At 46.8% G+C, this 15,676-nt stretch overlaps 1 protein-coding gene across 2 annotated transcripts in view; it reads right to left on the reverse strand.

The window, feature by feature from the left end:
• The window catches only part of fmnl1a (formin-like 1a), a 184,060-nt gene that overhangs the window by 14,624 nt on the left and 153,760 nt on the right, over positions 1 to 15,676 (reverse strand). For both annotated transcript variants that reach the window (XM_052038819.1, XM_052038818.1), the window contains 7 exons: positions 15,189 to 15,313; positions 11,176 to 11,378; positions 9,392 to 9,626; positions 7,880 to 7,948; positions 3,401 to 3,481; positions 2,836 to 2,965; positions 528 to 691 (listed from right to left, as the gene is read on the reverse strand). In XM_052038819.1, the coding sequence (XP_051894779.1) occupies positions 528 to 691; positions 2,836 to 2,965; positions 3,401 to 3,481; positions 7,880 to 7,948; positions 9,392 to 9,626; positions 11,176 to 11,378; positions 15,189 to 15,313 (1,007 nt within the window). The remainder of the gene's footprint in view (positions 1 to 527; positions 692 to 2,835; positions 2,966 to 3,400; positions 3,482 to 7,879; positions 7,949 to 9,391; positions 9,627 to 11,175; positions 11,379 to 15,188; positions 15,314 to 15,676) is intronic.

Below are 15,676 nucleotides of genomic sequence, written 5' to 3' on the forward strand. Positions count from 1 at the left end.
GTTTAAGGTGGTTGATCGGATGGTGCAGAACTTCTTGAGAATGGTTGATGCTGCACTCATCCAGGCAGGTGGGCAGTAGTCCATCATCCTCCTGATGTATGCTTTGGAGAGGTTCTGAGATATCAGGTGGGGATGAGGACACATTACACAATGATGGGGATGGTTGGAAAACAAACAACGTCTAGTGGTGAGAACACCACCACAACCTCCTTCTGAAAGGCAATTTGGGATTTTAACCACACATGGTGAGCATATTAGGTGAAGAACAACTAATATTTTGTGTAACAGACTTTAATCTTGGAACGGCTTGACAGATGAAGCTCACACTGCTCTCAGCCTGACCTCTGCTCCCTTCCAATTAGCTCAAAAACCTCAGCTGGCAATCCCCTTGTTCACTATCCATAACCGTTCCAAGGATTGAACCTGGGACGTCCTTGATCTGCCCAGTTCAGCAGAAGATGGACCAGCACCTATCTTAAGAGTTCAGAGTTTAAGGATCTCTCTTGAGGGAGCTGACTGACACCCACCTGTGCAGTTTTGCTGTCCTTTATTAAGTTGTCCACTTTCTCAGAATTGGTCCCTATGAATTCCTTCAGGACTAAGCTGGTATCCTGGACCATGAACGTCTTCCGGGTGAGCTCCATCCCCTGTTGTAACGACCGCACATCCTGTACAACATTCTCCAGTGAGACTGTGACGGAGACAGGAAGTGGGAAAACTGCTCTGAGGAACTGTGCATGTTTTAAATCATAAAATATTCTGGTTACAGTGCCTGGTACAAGCCCCGGGCCCACGAGACAGTGACAAAAATGCACTGATTCTTTGACATGCAACAACTAGCATTAAACAGCAGCTTCTAAGCAGAAAAACAGCTCAAAACATCGCACTGACCCACAAAAGGAGATAGTCGGGCAGGTAAAGAGGAGCTTATGCAGACGGAAATGAGGTAATTCCAGATGTCAGGGCTATGCCAGTGGAAGGCATGGCTCCCAAGGAATAAAAATAAGGGAAGCAGAGTTAGCAGAACAATGAGATTGCAGAGTAGTGTAGGGATGTAAGGCTGGAGAGGTTCACGGTCATAGGGAGAGGGGAGGTCAAGAAGGATGAACGTTTCAAAATCAAGGCATCACTAGGTAAGGACCCCATATAGAGCAGTAACCACAGGGGGATGGATAAAGGTGACCTTTTAATGTTGCGGTCGGATGTTTTGGATGAAGATGGGAGAATGAGCATTCAGCCAAGAGACCATTGGAATAATCTGCAGGTAACAAAAGCCAGATGAAGAGCTTCAAAGGCAGATAAGGCAAGTCAGAGATGGATCATGGTGAGGTGGTCCCTGGACGGTGTGGAGGGAAGAGCTGGAAGGACAAGTGTTGCATCTCCTGCGGTTACATGGAAAGGTACACTGAGGAGGCGAGTGAGTATTGGTGGAGATGAAAGAGGGAATCAGAGGGAATAGTCCCTCTGGAATTCCAAAAATGTGCCGGATGGTGACATCAGATCGAAGGTGGCAGAAATTACACAGGCGCAGCTGGTAATTTTGTACAGCTCCAATGACCTGGGTTCAATATGATGCTTGGTGCTGTCTTTGTGGAGTTTGCACATTCTCCCTGTAAACCCCGGGTGTTCTGGTTTCCTCCCACATTCCGAAGGCTTGCGAGCTGGTGGGTTAATTGGCCGTTGTAAATTTCCCCTAGTGTGTAAGTGGGTGGTGAAACCTTGGGGGAGTTGACGGGAATGTGAGAAGGACAAAATGGGATAAGTGTAGATGGGCGCATGGTTGGTGGGCTAAAGGACCCGTTTCCATGCTGCTTTATCACATGAGGACTGTTCATTGAATGTAGTGCTTTTGGATAAAAGTGGAAAGAGCTGAGGGCCATCCCATCCATCAGAGAACGGAGGAGCAGCACAGGAGGAGGATGGTGTGATCAACCATGTCGAAAGCTGCAGCATTGAGAGGCTGCAAAAATATTATACAGATACTGCAACTACCCAGGCACACTCAGAAACTGGCCATTCAAAATCAGCTGCCACATTGACACCTGGATGGATAAAGCATCAGATAATTCATGGGAAATTTAACTGGTTTAATTTGCCCTCATGGCCCACTCTCCCTGCTCCTTCACCAGTTAATTGCTGATATAATCTAACTGTTGCCTTTTCACTTGAGTAACACTGTTGTAATCCAGTACCTGACTCAACATTTCATTAATTCTGACAAAGAATTATGTACCTGAAACATTAACTCTGTTTCTCTCTCCAGTGATGCTGCCCGACCTGCTGAGTGTTTTCTATATTTTCATTTTGGATTTCCAGCATCTCCAGTTTTTTTTTATTTTCATCATTTTATTCGTGCCGGTGCACCCTAATTACCATTCCCCCAAATTTATACATTCAAATCACTACTCCCCAGTGGAACATAATCACTGCTCCTCTGTAACATAATCTCATCACTGCCCCATGCCCAGTGTACCTGGTGTAACCTAATCACTGCTCCCCCAGTGTACCTGGTGTAACCTAATCACTGCTCCCCCAGTGTACCTGGTGTAACCTAATCACTGCTCCCGCTGGTGTAACCTAATCACTGCTCCCCCAATGTACCTGGTGTAACCTAATCACTGCTCCCCCAGTGTACCTGGTGTAACCAAATCACTGCCCCTCCTCCCCCACTGCTCTACCTGATCTCCTAGTGTAACCTAATCACTGATCTCCCAGCACCACGACCCTTCGCCCTGCCGGTGTACATGTTATAACCTAATCACTGCTCCCCCCATAATAAATTGGCAGCAACAAACACAATTAATATTCTTCTCAGTTTACACTCAGTCTTAATACCTGCAGCAGCTTTCTCCACAAACAGCAGCTCGGTGTGAAAGGTACTGAGTTCAGGATATTTCTTCTGGATGATATCCACAATGTAGTTCATTAGAGTCTGCTTCCTGTCGGTTGACTTGGTTTCAAGGAGCTGAAGATGGAGATGGAGCAATTAATATTAGCACAGCTGTGTTAGTTCATTAACGACACACAATCAGAATCTGCATCATGTCAATCCTAACACAACAGCACCTGCATCATGATGTAATAATTTGTACAACCTGCAACATATTAAAACATTACTGTCCATCTCATGGACATTGGCCTTTTAAAAACAAATCAGCACAAGCTTTAGTCTGACATGAGACTCACAGGAATGACATCCAGTGGTGTCCAGTGTTGACAGAGTCACAACTAGGAACCCTCAACTTATTGTTTAAGCCTGATGAGCATTAAAATCAATTACTGATTATAACTGGCTTCTAATGAACCCATTCAAAAGAGTTTTACAGATCCCAAATTACACTAGGCTAATTATTAAACTCATCTGATATATAATTGGCAGTAACATTTCTCAAATCCTTACCAAGTCAAGGCTTTGCAGTCGAAAGCCATAAACAACTCCTTTCTTACTGCTATTCATGTAGTTTCCAAATGCTAAAATGATCTGAAAGAAAGAACAGATTGAATAGGCCTGGCAATGAGAAATTTTTAACAAAGGATCATTAATCACAGGTTATGTAGGGAAATATCTCATTTAACATCATCAATATCACAAACTAAGCAGCAACCTACAGGTTTACACAGATAAAGGCAAGTTTTATTTCACATTGGCACTCAGTTAGAAGCCCACTATTAATTCAAATCATTTCAAGAAGGTAGGATAAAATGAAATTAGTACATGGTAAATTCTAAGCAAAATATCTCATTTTGGCACAGCCACTAGTTTGCAATGGTGCAACTTCTGCAATTCACCTTGAAATTCATAAGCCGCTGTAAAATATTGTGAAATTTTGAGGACGTTGTGGCACATGAAGTTAAGTTACAGTGGCAGGCCTTGTAAACACAACCAACGAGAGTTCCAGCCTGCCTGATATCTGGGAATTGAACTCTCCCAGCTAATTGTATTTTGAATAATTCCTCTGTCTTTGTGGATGTTTCCTGCAACCTATTCTGCCATAAATCTCACTGCCCTGTTCACCCAGAATACGCAAGCCACAGCTTGATTTATTGAGTGCAAGTGTAGCACGCAATGCACTGGGACTATCCTGCCTGACCAAAGCAACCATGCCACCAGTCAGGACATTGAACAAGCCACGGTTCCACCGGTTACACCAATTTAGGATCTGATGAAGACACTTTGAATTAGTGGCATGCTTCAAAGAACCTTGAGGGAGAAATGTTCTTCTCTTGTTGCTTTGCAATGTCTGTGCATTAGTATGTCTGAAATTTGATTCCTGTAAAGTCAATGCTAAATGTTACCACTTTGTGCATTGGTGTATACACTGGAGGATGACTTTTTACTCTTGAAACAGCAATAAAAGCACTTAATTTACTCAGAAACTTTGGAAGTGAAATTCCAGTGTTCCCCTGAGTCTGTGTTAGAATGGCCCAGGTAGACCAGACAGCTTTGTGTGTCCTTTCAGCACATCAAAGTCCAGTTGCAACTGAGGTGCAAGGCTGGCAGAAGGTGCATTGGTGTCCAGCACTGGTGGTGAGGGGAGGAAGGGTTCACCGGGTGGGAAGTGCTACAGTTAACTCACAGCTCCAGTGACTGCTGTGAAGTTTGTATGGGTCACCCCCAGTGCTCCAGTTTCTTTCCACATCCGAAAGACTTGCTGATAGGCTGTCAACTGTAATTTACTCCTTAAGGTGGGTGGGTGGTAGGAAAATCATGGAGGTGTTACAAGGAATAGTTACAGGGAAATAGGTGGGAATATGGGATTGATCTGAGAGCCTGCATGGATTCCTCTGTGTTGTTACAAAATATGGAAATAAATATGAAATATGGAAAACACTTGACCACCCTTTATGGAAGGGATTGGGGAAGGTCGGCACTGGACAGGAAAGGGATTAGGGAATTTGGGCAGAACGTCGAGGCAACTGGATTCTGGAGGGAAGCAAGGTGAGAAAGTTGGGACTAGCCATGTGTTGGGGGCTGGTGTAAAGTGGCCCAGGGCTGGGGTGTCTGGGGTCACTTCAATGAAGCTCCAAGGATGGAGGAAACTAGTTTACTTCACCTGCAGGTCATACAGGTGGGTGCCACAGGAGGGAGACCCCGTAATCCCAGAAGATCCCAGCTATGGGAAGACGCTGTCCAAGTGAACCATCATGCTCCAGTCTTCACCAGACAACCAGGGGCAACTTCAACCACAAGTTTCACCCGGTAAGGTGACACAGCTTCAACTGTAAAATGACAAGTGTTTGGAATAACAGAACTCTAAATTTTATAACAGCTTCAGAGAGGCGATGGGAGGTTGTGCGGGGTAGGTGGTGTTAGGATTGGGGAGATGGTAGGATGTGGTGGGAGGATAGGGAGGGTGACACTGAAAGGTAGGCCGGGATTGGAGAAGTGACGGGGGCCAGAAGTAGGAGAGGAGGCGAGTGAAGAGCGTGGGAGAATTGGGGGAATGATGGGAGGGTACAGGATTGGGAAGGAATCAGGAGCATAGACTGGATGTTGTTTGGGGACAAAGATACAGGAGAAATGACAGCAGAACCAGGGAGGTTAAAGAATGGGTTAGAGAGGCAGCTGAAGACACAGTTATGGTTGTCGAGCCCAAGGTTCCTTTCCAATGATGACAACATGGTGCTTTGAAATGAAATGTCAGAGTGCAGGAGGAAGAACTGCAGGAAGTAGAACTGGGTGGTATCAATGAGAAGTAATGAAGGATGAGCCGGAGAGGGGGCTGGGAACATGCATCAAGTGCAGGGAGAGGAAGACTGAGAATGGAAGCCTGGTGTTGGGGCCGGAGCAGACTGCAGAGAGCGGGTGAGGCTGGTATTAATAAACTCCTCTCTCTGTTATTTTAATGGAACTGTTAGCCCAGTGGTAAAACCACATCAAGGGATTTCGTACAAGCCTGTTACGTTGTTTGCCACGATATTGTGCAGTCTGACTCTAACCAATAACAGCCACAAGTCTCTTCTCTGTATTCACACAAACATAAAGCAAGCTTTTAAACCCAATGCCTAAAATAGATCTGCCTCTGCACAACGTTGGGCTCAAATTACTTACGAAAGGTGTTCAGTGCACACCAGCTCCTGCTGGCGATCATTTATCGGTTGACTGGGGCAGTGGCCTAGGCACTGCCTTCCGCTGTCTACCTTAGCGCAGCTGTTGTCTACCCTGCACAGGTCATGCACCGTTGGTAGAAATTGGAGATTCTGTGGGGAAACCTCTATCCTCTTCTGTCCACTCACCGTAAAACTGGAAGCACGACACATGGGGATGGGGACTGAGACTTCACTTAAACGGTCACATTTAAAAGGTGCACTGTCACATTGATGACCTACACCAGCATCTGCTGGTGTCACTGTTCAATGGTCAGCATGCTTAAATAATTCACTGGAGCTCCCTTCACTGACAAGTTTTCTGGTTAGAATCAGACTGCATGTCATTTAAGTTATCACTGAACTGCATGTGCATTTACCGGCCTGTGAATCAGCCTGGGGCCTGAGGTCACTCTCAGCACAGGCACCATGTGGGGAAAGGCGTCCACTCTTGCCTATGCCTTGCCTCCTCTCCTCGGCAGCTTTCTCTGCTGCTGTACTTGGCTACTGTGGGGAGACCTCTTCAGGCATTGACTCACTTCCTAGTGACAGCGAGGCAACGTCATTGGCTATTGAGCGGAACCACACCATTCCCGGTTTAGTGTTGTGTTGAACATCAAAGTGCTGCTTCTATTGGAGACTTTCCCAATTTCCATAATATTACTCTGGAGACTGAGTGAAGGTTGGTGCAGTTGGCGTTGGTTTATTATTGTCACATGAACCGAGATACAGTGAAAAGTTTTACGAGAGAAACAAAGGACTGCAGATGCTGGAATCTAGATGAAAAACACAATGATGCTGGAGGAACTCAGCAGGCCAGGCAGCATCCGTGGAGAAAAGCAGGCGGTCAACCTTTCGGGTCAGGACCCTTCTTCAGGACTGAAGATAGGAAAAGGGGAAGCCCGATATATAGGAGGGAATAGCGGAGCAGTGATAGGTGGACAAAAGAGGGGAGGGAGGGTGGGCACAGGGTGGTGATAGGTAGATCATGATAGGTAAGAGACAGGTGCGGGGGAGGAGGGGAGACCAGATCCACTGGGGGATGGGTCAAAGGTAAGGAGAGAGAGAAAAAAAAGGTAGAGATAGGCTAGGAAAGGGAAAAAGAGAAGCATGGTTGGGGGTGGGGGTGGGGATTACTTAAAGTGGGAGAATTTGATGTTCATGCTGTTAGGCTGCAAGGTTCCAAGACGGAAAATGAGGTGCTGTTCCTCAAGTTTGTGCTTGGAATTCTCCTGGCAGTGGAGGAGGCCGAAGACTGACATATCCGTGATAGTTGTGGGAGGGGGAATTGAAGAGACTGGCAATAGGGAGTTGCAGATCGCAGTTACGGGCAGAGCGTAGGTGTTTTGCAAAAGTTTTGCTTGCGTGCCATCCAGGCAGACCATGCTGTACGCAAGCACATTGAGGTAGTAAAAAGGAAACAGAATGCAGAGTATAATGTTGCAGCTACGGAGAGGGTGCAGTGCAGGTGAACAGATGAAATGTGAAGGCCACAACGAGGTAGATTGGGAGATCTAGAATTCATCTTTAGTGTATGAGTGGTCCGTTCAAGAGTCTAGGAGCAGTGGGATAGAAGCTGTCCTTGAGTCTGGTGCTACGTGCTAAGTGTTTGGTGCAATAACAGAGGGTGAGACCAAATTTCTTGGCGACAGACTTTCAGTAAAATGAGTCAATGGAGCTAAAACCCTGATCATTTCCAGCATTTTTTCCACTTTCCAATTGATGCTTTCCCCATTGATAATGTGCTTCCTGCAGTCATCTCACAGATAACTCAAACCCACAAAGATCTTACCTCCAGAATTTTCTTCAGTTTCACTGATGACTTGATGGACATTGATGCGGCGATGATTGCGTTAAGTTGCTGTAGAAAAGATGAATACAGCACTTGTCAAGATACTCAACAAATCACAAATGAACCCATTAGGAGCCCAAGTTTAAACAATCGGCTCGGAAACAGACAGGCCACACCAGCCAATGGCAGCAAAGGGACTCAATCAGACTTGATGTAGTACCAGCAGCATTAAAGGATTCTAATGTTTGTACAGGTATTTATTTTTCAGTAGTATTGTTAATGTAAAGCAACTTCAAGAGGTTTTAAAAGAATCATTTTTTTTTATATCAGATCAGAAATAAAACTCATCCTGAAAATCCCAAAAAAAAGCCTTGATTAGGTGACGGCTTTTCCTGTAGTTCATTTACCTTAAAGGATTCTCTGAATAAAAGTTGATCAGCTCTGATTATTTAATATTAAATAAAAGTACTTCTGTACTGCTGGAGAATTACACCAAGGAGGTGGGAGCGTGCATTAGACCATTAAGGGGGTGAGGTGGGGTGGGGTGGGGTAGAAGTTATTGATGGCTTCATAAATCCCTTGTTGGGTTACATTTGGAGTATTGTGTTCAGTTCTGGGTCCTGTACAGTGAGAGGGATATTGAGAGCTCGGAGGGACCTCAGCATAGATTTACACCTACACTCAAGGGATTACATTATGAGCAGGTTTACGCCGCACCTTAGAAGACTGAGAGTCAACTAGATCAAGGTTTTTCAGATACTAAGATGATTAGCCAGAGCAGATACAGAGGAAGTCTTCCTGCTGATTAGGGAGACTGGAATCGAGGGGTAGAGAGTTCATGAATGAAGTTAGGAAACACTTCTGCTCAGTAATAATGTTACAGCCTAAAATCATATTCCATAAATGGCAAATAACGCTGAATCAATTGCTCATTCCAATCAGAGGTTGACAGCTGTTTGTTAAACACAGACAGAAAACGCTGGAAACACTCAGCAGGTCAGGCAGCCTCTGTGATGAAGGGTCTTAGACCCAAAACCTCAACTGTTTCTCTCTAAGCAACAATCTGCTGGAGGAACTCAACAGGTCGAGCAGCATCTATGGGGGGAAGGAACTGTCGACGTTTCAGGTCAAAACCCTGCATCAGGATTCGACCCGAAATGTCGACAATTCCTTTCCTCCCACAGATGCTGCTCGACCCACTGAGTTCCTCCAGCAGATTGCTCCAGATTCCAGCATCTGCAGTCTTTTCTGTCTTCATTTTTTCTCTGTCCACAGATGCTGCCTGAACCACTGAGTATTCTGGTATTTTCTTATTTTATTTCAGATTTCCAGCGTCTGTGGTATTCTGGTTTTCAGACTCTTGCCGAACCGGTGTGAAGGGAAAAGGTGGGTCTGGGGAGCGTGCTCACAGATCAGCCACTATTTCACTGAGGGGTTGCAGCGGTTCGAGGGGCAGGATGGCTTATCCTTCCCCTCCTCTTTCAAGCCCAGGGTGGGGGTCGAGCTGCTCACCGGCGTCAGCAGCTGCAGACTGTCATTGAAGTTGCCCATGAAGGTGATAATCTTCATCCGCTCGTCGAGCTGTGGGATCTTGCTGAACTTGATCATGAAACGGTCCTCCTCGGCCAGGTCCTCCAGTGGCTTCTTGTCCGTCTCGTACCGCTGCAGTAACTTGCGCTCGTAATCGGTCGGCGCAAAGCGGGTCAGTAGCTCCATGAAGTCCAGATTGAGTGACTGCATGTTGAAGCTGGGCATTTGGGGAAAACAGGCGCGTTAGTCACAGGGCAGGAGGGCACAGGGTAAGCTGAGCACATGCAAGGAAGCACTGCATTTACACAAAGAGCAAAGCACAGCAGGAGTGAGCATCCACCTCTGGGCAGAGCTATAGATTCACTTCAGAAACAGCTGCGTCTTGGAAGGATACATGGGGTGGTGTTTGCATCAAACAGGTCAAAATGGCTTCTGTAACTGAACCAGATTTATAAACCACAAGTCGACGCTCTTGGAGTAAAGACAAATATACTAAAGCCCCAACAGGCACAGAAGACAACGGATGAAGTGCTGGTAAATGGGGTTCCTATAACCCCATTTTGCAGCCAATGGCAGCAAAGGGACTTGACCGGACTTGACGTAGCTTGACGTGGCAGGCACGATAGTGTAGCAGTTAGCGTAACACTTTACAGCGCCAGCGACCCGGGTTCAAATCTGGCCACTGTCTGTAAGGAGTTTGTACATTCTCCCCGTGTCTGCGTGGGTTTCCTCCAGGTGCTCTGGTTTCCTCCTACATTCCAAAGACGTATGGGTTAGGAAGTTGTGGGTATGCTATGTTGATGCCGGAAGTGTGGCGACACTTGTGGGCTGCCCCCAGAATGCTACGCAAAAAGATGCATTTCACTGTGTGTTTCGATGTACATGCGACTAATAAAGAAATCTTATCTTATAACTGGGAATGGGCATAGAGCTTGGTTCTGTGTTGTTTTGAGAACCTGCAAGATGAACTACTGTGTGGCAATGGGACCCAGGGTTCTTCAACACAAAAAACACCTGCCTTGCAAAGCAAACTGTGTTGCCAGAAGGTATTCAGGTGCTGGGATGGATCCCATTCCTGATCTTCTCTCCCTTCCTTCTCTTGGTTCAGCAATTCAACAGTGATGTGCTTCAGCTGACGGGACTGTCTCAGAGCCGACGGGGAGATCCGACAGGCCTCCAGTTTTTCTAGCCTGACACACAACCTTCTCAGTACCACATATCCAGCACTAAGACCGACTTTGACTGTTGTGTGAAACTGGGGGCTGCGTGGGTCAGTGGGAAACACCTGACTGGCTTAGGACAAGAGAGAGAACGTCTGCCATACACCTTCTTGTGGGTGCCTAAACCTAGGGACCAACCCAAATGTACACATGCGCACAAACCATCCCTCGCTGATGTGGTGCTATTGTAAACTCCAATGCTGATTAAGAGTAATTTTGGAATTATTTCTAAATATTTTTGACTTCTTTGCTGAGGAGGGGTTCAGGTCTCTTCCTTAATCTGATGTCCACATGCACCTCGTGAAGGCAGCTGCACCTTGGACAAGCCACCAATACAACGGAGCCCCTTTCCAGTCTCTTCTGTCTAAGATAGTTTCCACCACAACCCCTAACTTCACCCCGAAAAGTCAACTGCCATTTAAGGAAGCAGTTGAACATCCCAATTCCTCACAAGGTAGTGGGAAGCCCTTTCGCCGATGCACCCATCACCACCCCCCACCTCACTGCGTCTTCCCCAGTCTAACCACACAGTACAAAAGAGCTCACTCCTCAATGGCCTTGCAGATTTCATCAGAGCTCAGGCCTCCTTTGCGCAGTGTGATGGCCAGGTTCTTCGCTCGGTTTGAGTCAATCAGATTCACTTTGCTGCTCGCTTTCTGGGAAACCTTTATTTTCATTGTGCTGATGTTCACCGATGAACCCTGCGCCTTGGTCTTAAACTTCTCCTCAAACTCTGTCATGTTCAGCTCCTGAAACAAGACAAACCACATGAACACCAAGATCAAGGATCCATCAATCCTTTCACTTTTCCAGTTCTGCATTTTATTAACATTTAGGTTTTTGTTTAAAAAGTCCCCACTATTGAGACATGGTGCAGCATAAATACGAGGATATGTAAAAATTGCTGGAAATACTCAGCAGGTCAGGCGGCATCTGTGGGAAGAGAAACAGAATTAGCTTTTCGGGTTGAAGACCCTTCATCAGAACTGGGAAGGAGAGAAAAGAAACTCTCATCCCACAAATGCTGCCTGACCTGCCGAGTACTTCCAGCATCTGCAGTTTTGTTTCTGATTACTGTTGACATTATTGACATTGGCCAAGTATATTAACAACCAGCAGGAGCTAACTGGTTAATAAAGTAGGTGCCCGCAATATAAATCAAACTTCGTCCTATCTGATTGAGTCGATCTTCACTGGTACCTTGCCCCATCATGCTCCCTGTCTGTAGGACACACCCTTACTATTTCCTTTGTGTCATTCATTCCCTTATATAAACCTCCTGAAATTTGCTGGATTTGCCCTCTTTAGGGACCTTCTACCCCTCACCCTTCCTCAGTGTGCTGCCCACGCACAACCCACTGTCTGAAAAGAGATTTCATTATACCTCAGGGATGTTGTTCAGAGGTGAGGTATTCACAAAGGGTAAGAATCCCATCACTAACGGGTATAAAAGGAACTCAAAACGCCAGATTACAATCAGCGCTTAAGATGGTCAAAACTAGACATTCAGATAACTCCTCAGTTTCCAGGATGCTAGTCAACGGAAAGGCTTCACTGCTAATGAGGTCACTGACAGAGTAGAACATCTGGGAACAATGGAGAGCCCGCCTCCTGTATAGTAACAATTACATTTCAAAACCCCTTCACTGCAGTGTCCATGGGGCAACCTGAGGGAGAGAAAGGGCCTTTAGAAATGTCTTTGTCTTAATCTATAAGGGAATATTCAAAAGGTAGACAGTAATGTTTTCTGTGGACACTTTTAAGGATTATACCATCTTTATTGTGGTGATAAACAACTCTTCGCTCTTTACAAAAGGTACTGAGAATTGCGTGAACTTTTGCGAGGCCTCTGGGAATGTGAGACCATTTACTGTGGGCCCTGGGAGTACAAGACCATTACTGGGTTCCCTGGGTGTGTGAGACCATTTACTGGGGTCCCTGGGAGTGTGAGACCATTATTAGGGTCCCTGGGAGTGTGAGACCATCCATTGGGGTCGCTGGGAGTGTGAGACCATCTACTGGGCTCCCTGGGAGCATGAGACCATTACTGGGTCCCTGGGAGTGTGAGACCATTTACTAGGCTCCCTGGGTGTGTGAGACCATTACTGGGGTCCCCTGGAGTGTGAGACCATTACTGGGTTCCCTGGGAGTGTGAGACCATTTACTGGAGTCGCTGGGAGTGTGAGACCATTACTGAGGTCCCTGGGAGTACGAAACCATTTACTGGGGTCCCTGGCAGTGTATCACAGTTATGTCTAGATCCAAACTGATCTGCCAGACCATTTCAGTGGAGTGAATTCACTGACAGTTTTAGTTACACACAAGGCCTGCACACTTCTAGTTACAAGGGTGTTCTGGGGTGGAGGGAAGAATGTGATGGTACCGTGTTAGGGCTTGAGTGTGTGTAGGGTGGGCTCGAGGTGGAAGGAGGACTGATTGGAACCTGCAGTCTGTTGGGCATTGAGAGTTATCTGATCAAGGTCTACTGTCTTTAGGTGAGGGGAAGGGGGTTGTAGTTGTCTGAACCAATTGGGTCTGTGGCCATGGGAGTGAGAGGGTGGGTGGAGGGGGTTGGGGAAGGTCTGAAATACTGAAGGATGCATTTGCCCCTGTGGTTTGTGGTCTTGGAGGGGGGCAGTGGGTTTGGAAGTGAGTCATCAGGGGATTGGAGGATGAGCAGCTAGATGATTGGGTCAAGCAGTGGGGTGATGGGTGACCTTCAATTACAGGGTCCTGTTCTAGTGTGGCTGTCCCAGGACAACATGAGCCAAGTTATCCTGCTGTACTCAATGCATAGGGGATGTGGTTGTGCTGTGCATAGCCAACATGAAATTCACATCAAGGGTGCAATGGTAGCACACCTTTGGAGCTGCCTGGTGAACATTCAGAGTGATCCCAAGAATCACATGGCTGTTATCTCGTTGGGCTCTAGGATTTGTTGGATGCAATCATGGGGCTGGAAAACAAAGCACGACATCTAATTGAATTTCCCAGGCAAGGGTTCCTGATCCATAAAGAAGTTCCCTCCACCCAGGGAGGACTCTCAGCCATGGCATCACCAAAGGAATCTGCCCCAGCACCATGGCTGGTGTTGGGTGAACAGAAGTTCCTTAACTTAGCAGTGGGTGTCAGAGGGTCAATTGCCTGGGCAGAGGAAATGTGTCCACTCATGGGAACACTGAAGGTTAATCCAGGCCATGTTCTGTGCAAAACCATCTCGTCTACCCTGCACTGGTCAATGTCCCCACATCTCCCCCCATCCTGAACAGTCCCCATCACAAGCACAGATCAGCCCAGACACCCTACCCTGCCCCTTCCCACCACAGAGGCCAAGGACCACTAGCCCGTCCATCCCCAGATCCAGTCTTGCTTCTGGGTGGCAAATTCTCAGAAGTGAAAATGTGCGACATCTGCTTATTAGTTGTGCACAAGGCCTTGGGCACAACTGAGATTCGCAACACGGGGACCCAAGCTGGGAAGGGACCCTGGTGCTGCCTCGCTGGCAGTTTCCAGGCAAGTCCAATTCACCAATCTTCACTGGGTGGATCATAAAAGGTAAATGAAAATCTAGAGGGTGTAAATGAGATTTGGTGATGCCGTCTCCCTCAGCAGTTTTATCATGGTGCCCCGAATGAATCAGAGTTTGGATTTTACTTGCCATGGATCTGGCAGCAGTCAGGGAGTTGCCAGAATTCCTCACCTCGCCACAGCACGCAGTCCATTAAATGGCAAATCCACTCATCAGTGACAAGCAGGTGCAAGAGGATTGGCCACTGCTCCTGCTCTCTTTCCCTCGCGTGTTTGACTCCACTGACTTCCAGTGCTTCTCCCCCTGGAATGAACTTCTGGGAGTGATAGCCGAGGCAGGAAACACTGACTAAGAACAACCTGCTGCTCATTTTCAATAGAATAAAGAACAGTATAATGCAGGAACAGGCCCTTCGGCCCACGATATTGTGCCGAATGAATTAAACGCCTAACTAAACTAATCCCTTCTGCCTACACAATGTCCATATCCCTCTATTCTCTGCGCATTCATGTGCCTATTTAAGAGCCTCATAAATGCCTCTACAGTATTTGCTGCTGCTACCACCCCTGGCAGCGCATTCCAGGCACCCACTACTCTCTGTGTAAAAAACTTGCCCCGCACAGCTCCTTTGAACTTATCCCCTCTCACCTTAAATGGATGCTCTCTAGTATTAGACACTTCAACCCTGGGGAAAAGATACTCTATCTATGCCTCTCATAATCTTATAAATTTTATCAGGTCTCTCCTCAGCCTCTGCCACTCCAGGGAAAACAACCCAAGTTTGTCCAACCTCTCTTTAGAGCAATGCCACGGCTTCCCTCATGTTCTCCGAAGGCCTTCCAGGGATGGATTTTAACATCGACTTAAAGGTCAGCATGTCAGACACCTCAACACCAATCTCTGCCTGAAGTGAGCCTTGAACCCAGAACCACAGGCAAGGATGCTACCAACAAAGCCAAGCTAGCAGCCCACAACGTCAGTCACCAGTCACGGGGGAGGTCTATCCTTTACATTGACAACGATGTCCCACCTGTAGCAGCTTTTCGTCATCCAACTCATTGAAGACTGTTCCATCAATCTGATTGGGTTTCAGTGCCACCCAATTCAGGAGAGGCATTCGGAACTTGGTTTTAATTGGCTGCTTTGCCTTCAGAGCTGTAGGACAGAAAGTTAATGAAATCAGTGATTTGGAATAAACCTGGCCAAACAAATCTCACCCTGCACCAAAATCTGAACAATGTTAAATTGTGTAGTGGTTAGCGTAACGCTATTACAGCACCAGTGACCTGGGTTCAATTCCGGCCACTGTTTGTAAGGAGTTTGTACGTTCTCCCCGTGTGTCTGCGTGGGTTTCCTCCGGGTGCTCCGGTTTCCTCCCACATTCCAAAGACCTATGGGTTAGGAAGTTGTGGGCATGGTATGTTGGTGCCGGAAGCGTGTCAACACTTGCAGGCTGGCCCCAGAACACTCCACTCAAAGATGCATTTCTCTGTGTTTTGATGTACATGTGACTAATAA

The sequence above is a fragment of the Pristis pectinata genome, chromosome 25 (assembly GCF_009764475.1).
Source record: "Pristis pectinata isolate sPriPec2 chromosome 25, sPriPec2.1.pri, whole genome shotgun sequence".
NCBI classification, from domain to species: Eukaryota; Metazoa; Chordata; class Chondrichthyes; order Rhinopristiformes; family Pristidae; genus Pristis; species Pristis pectinata.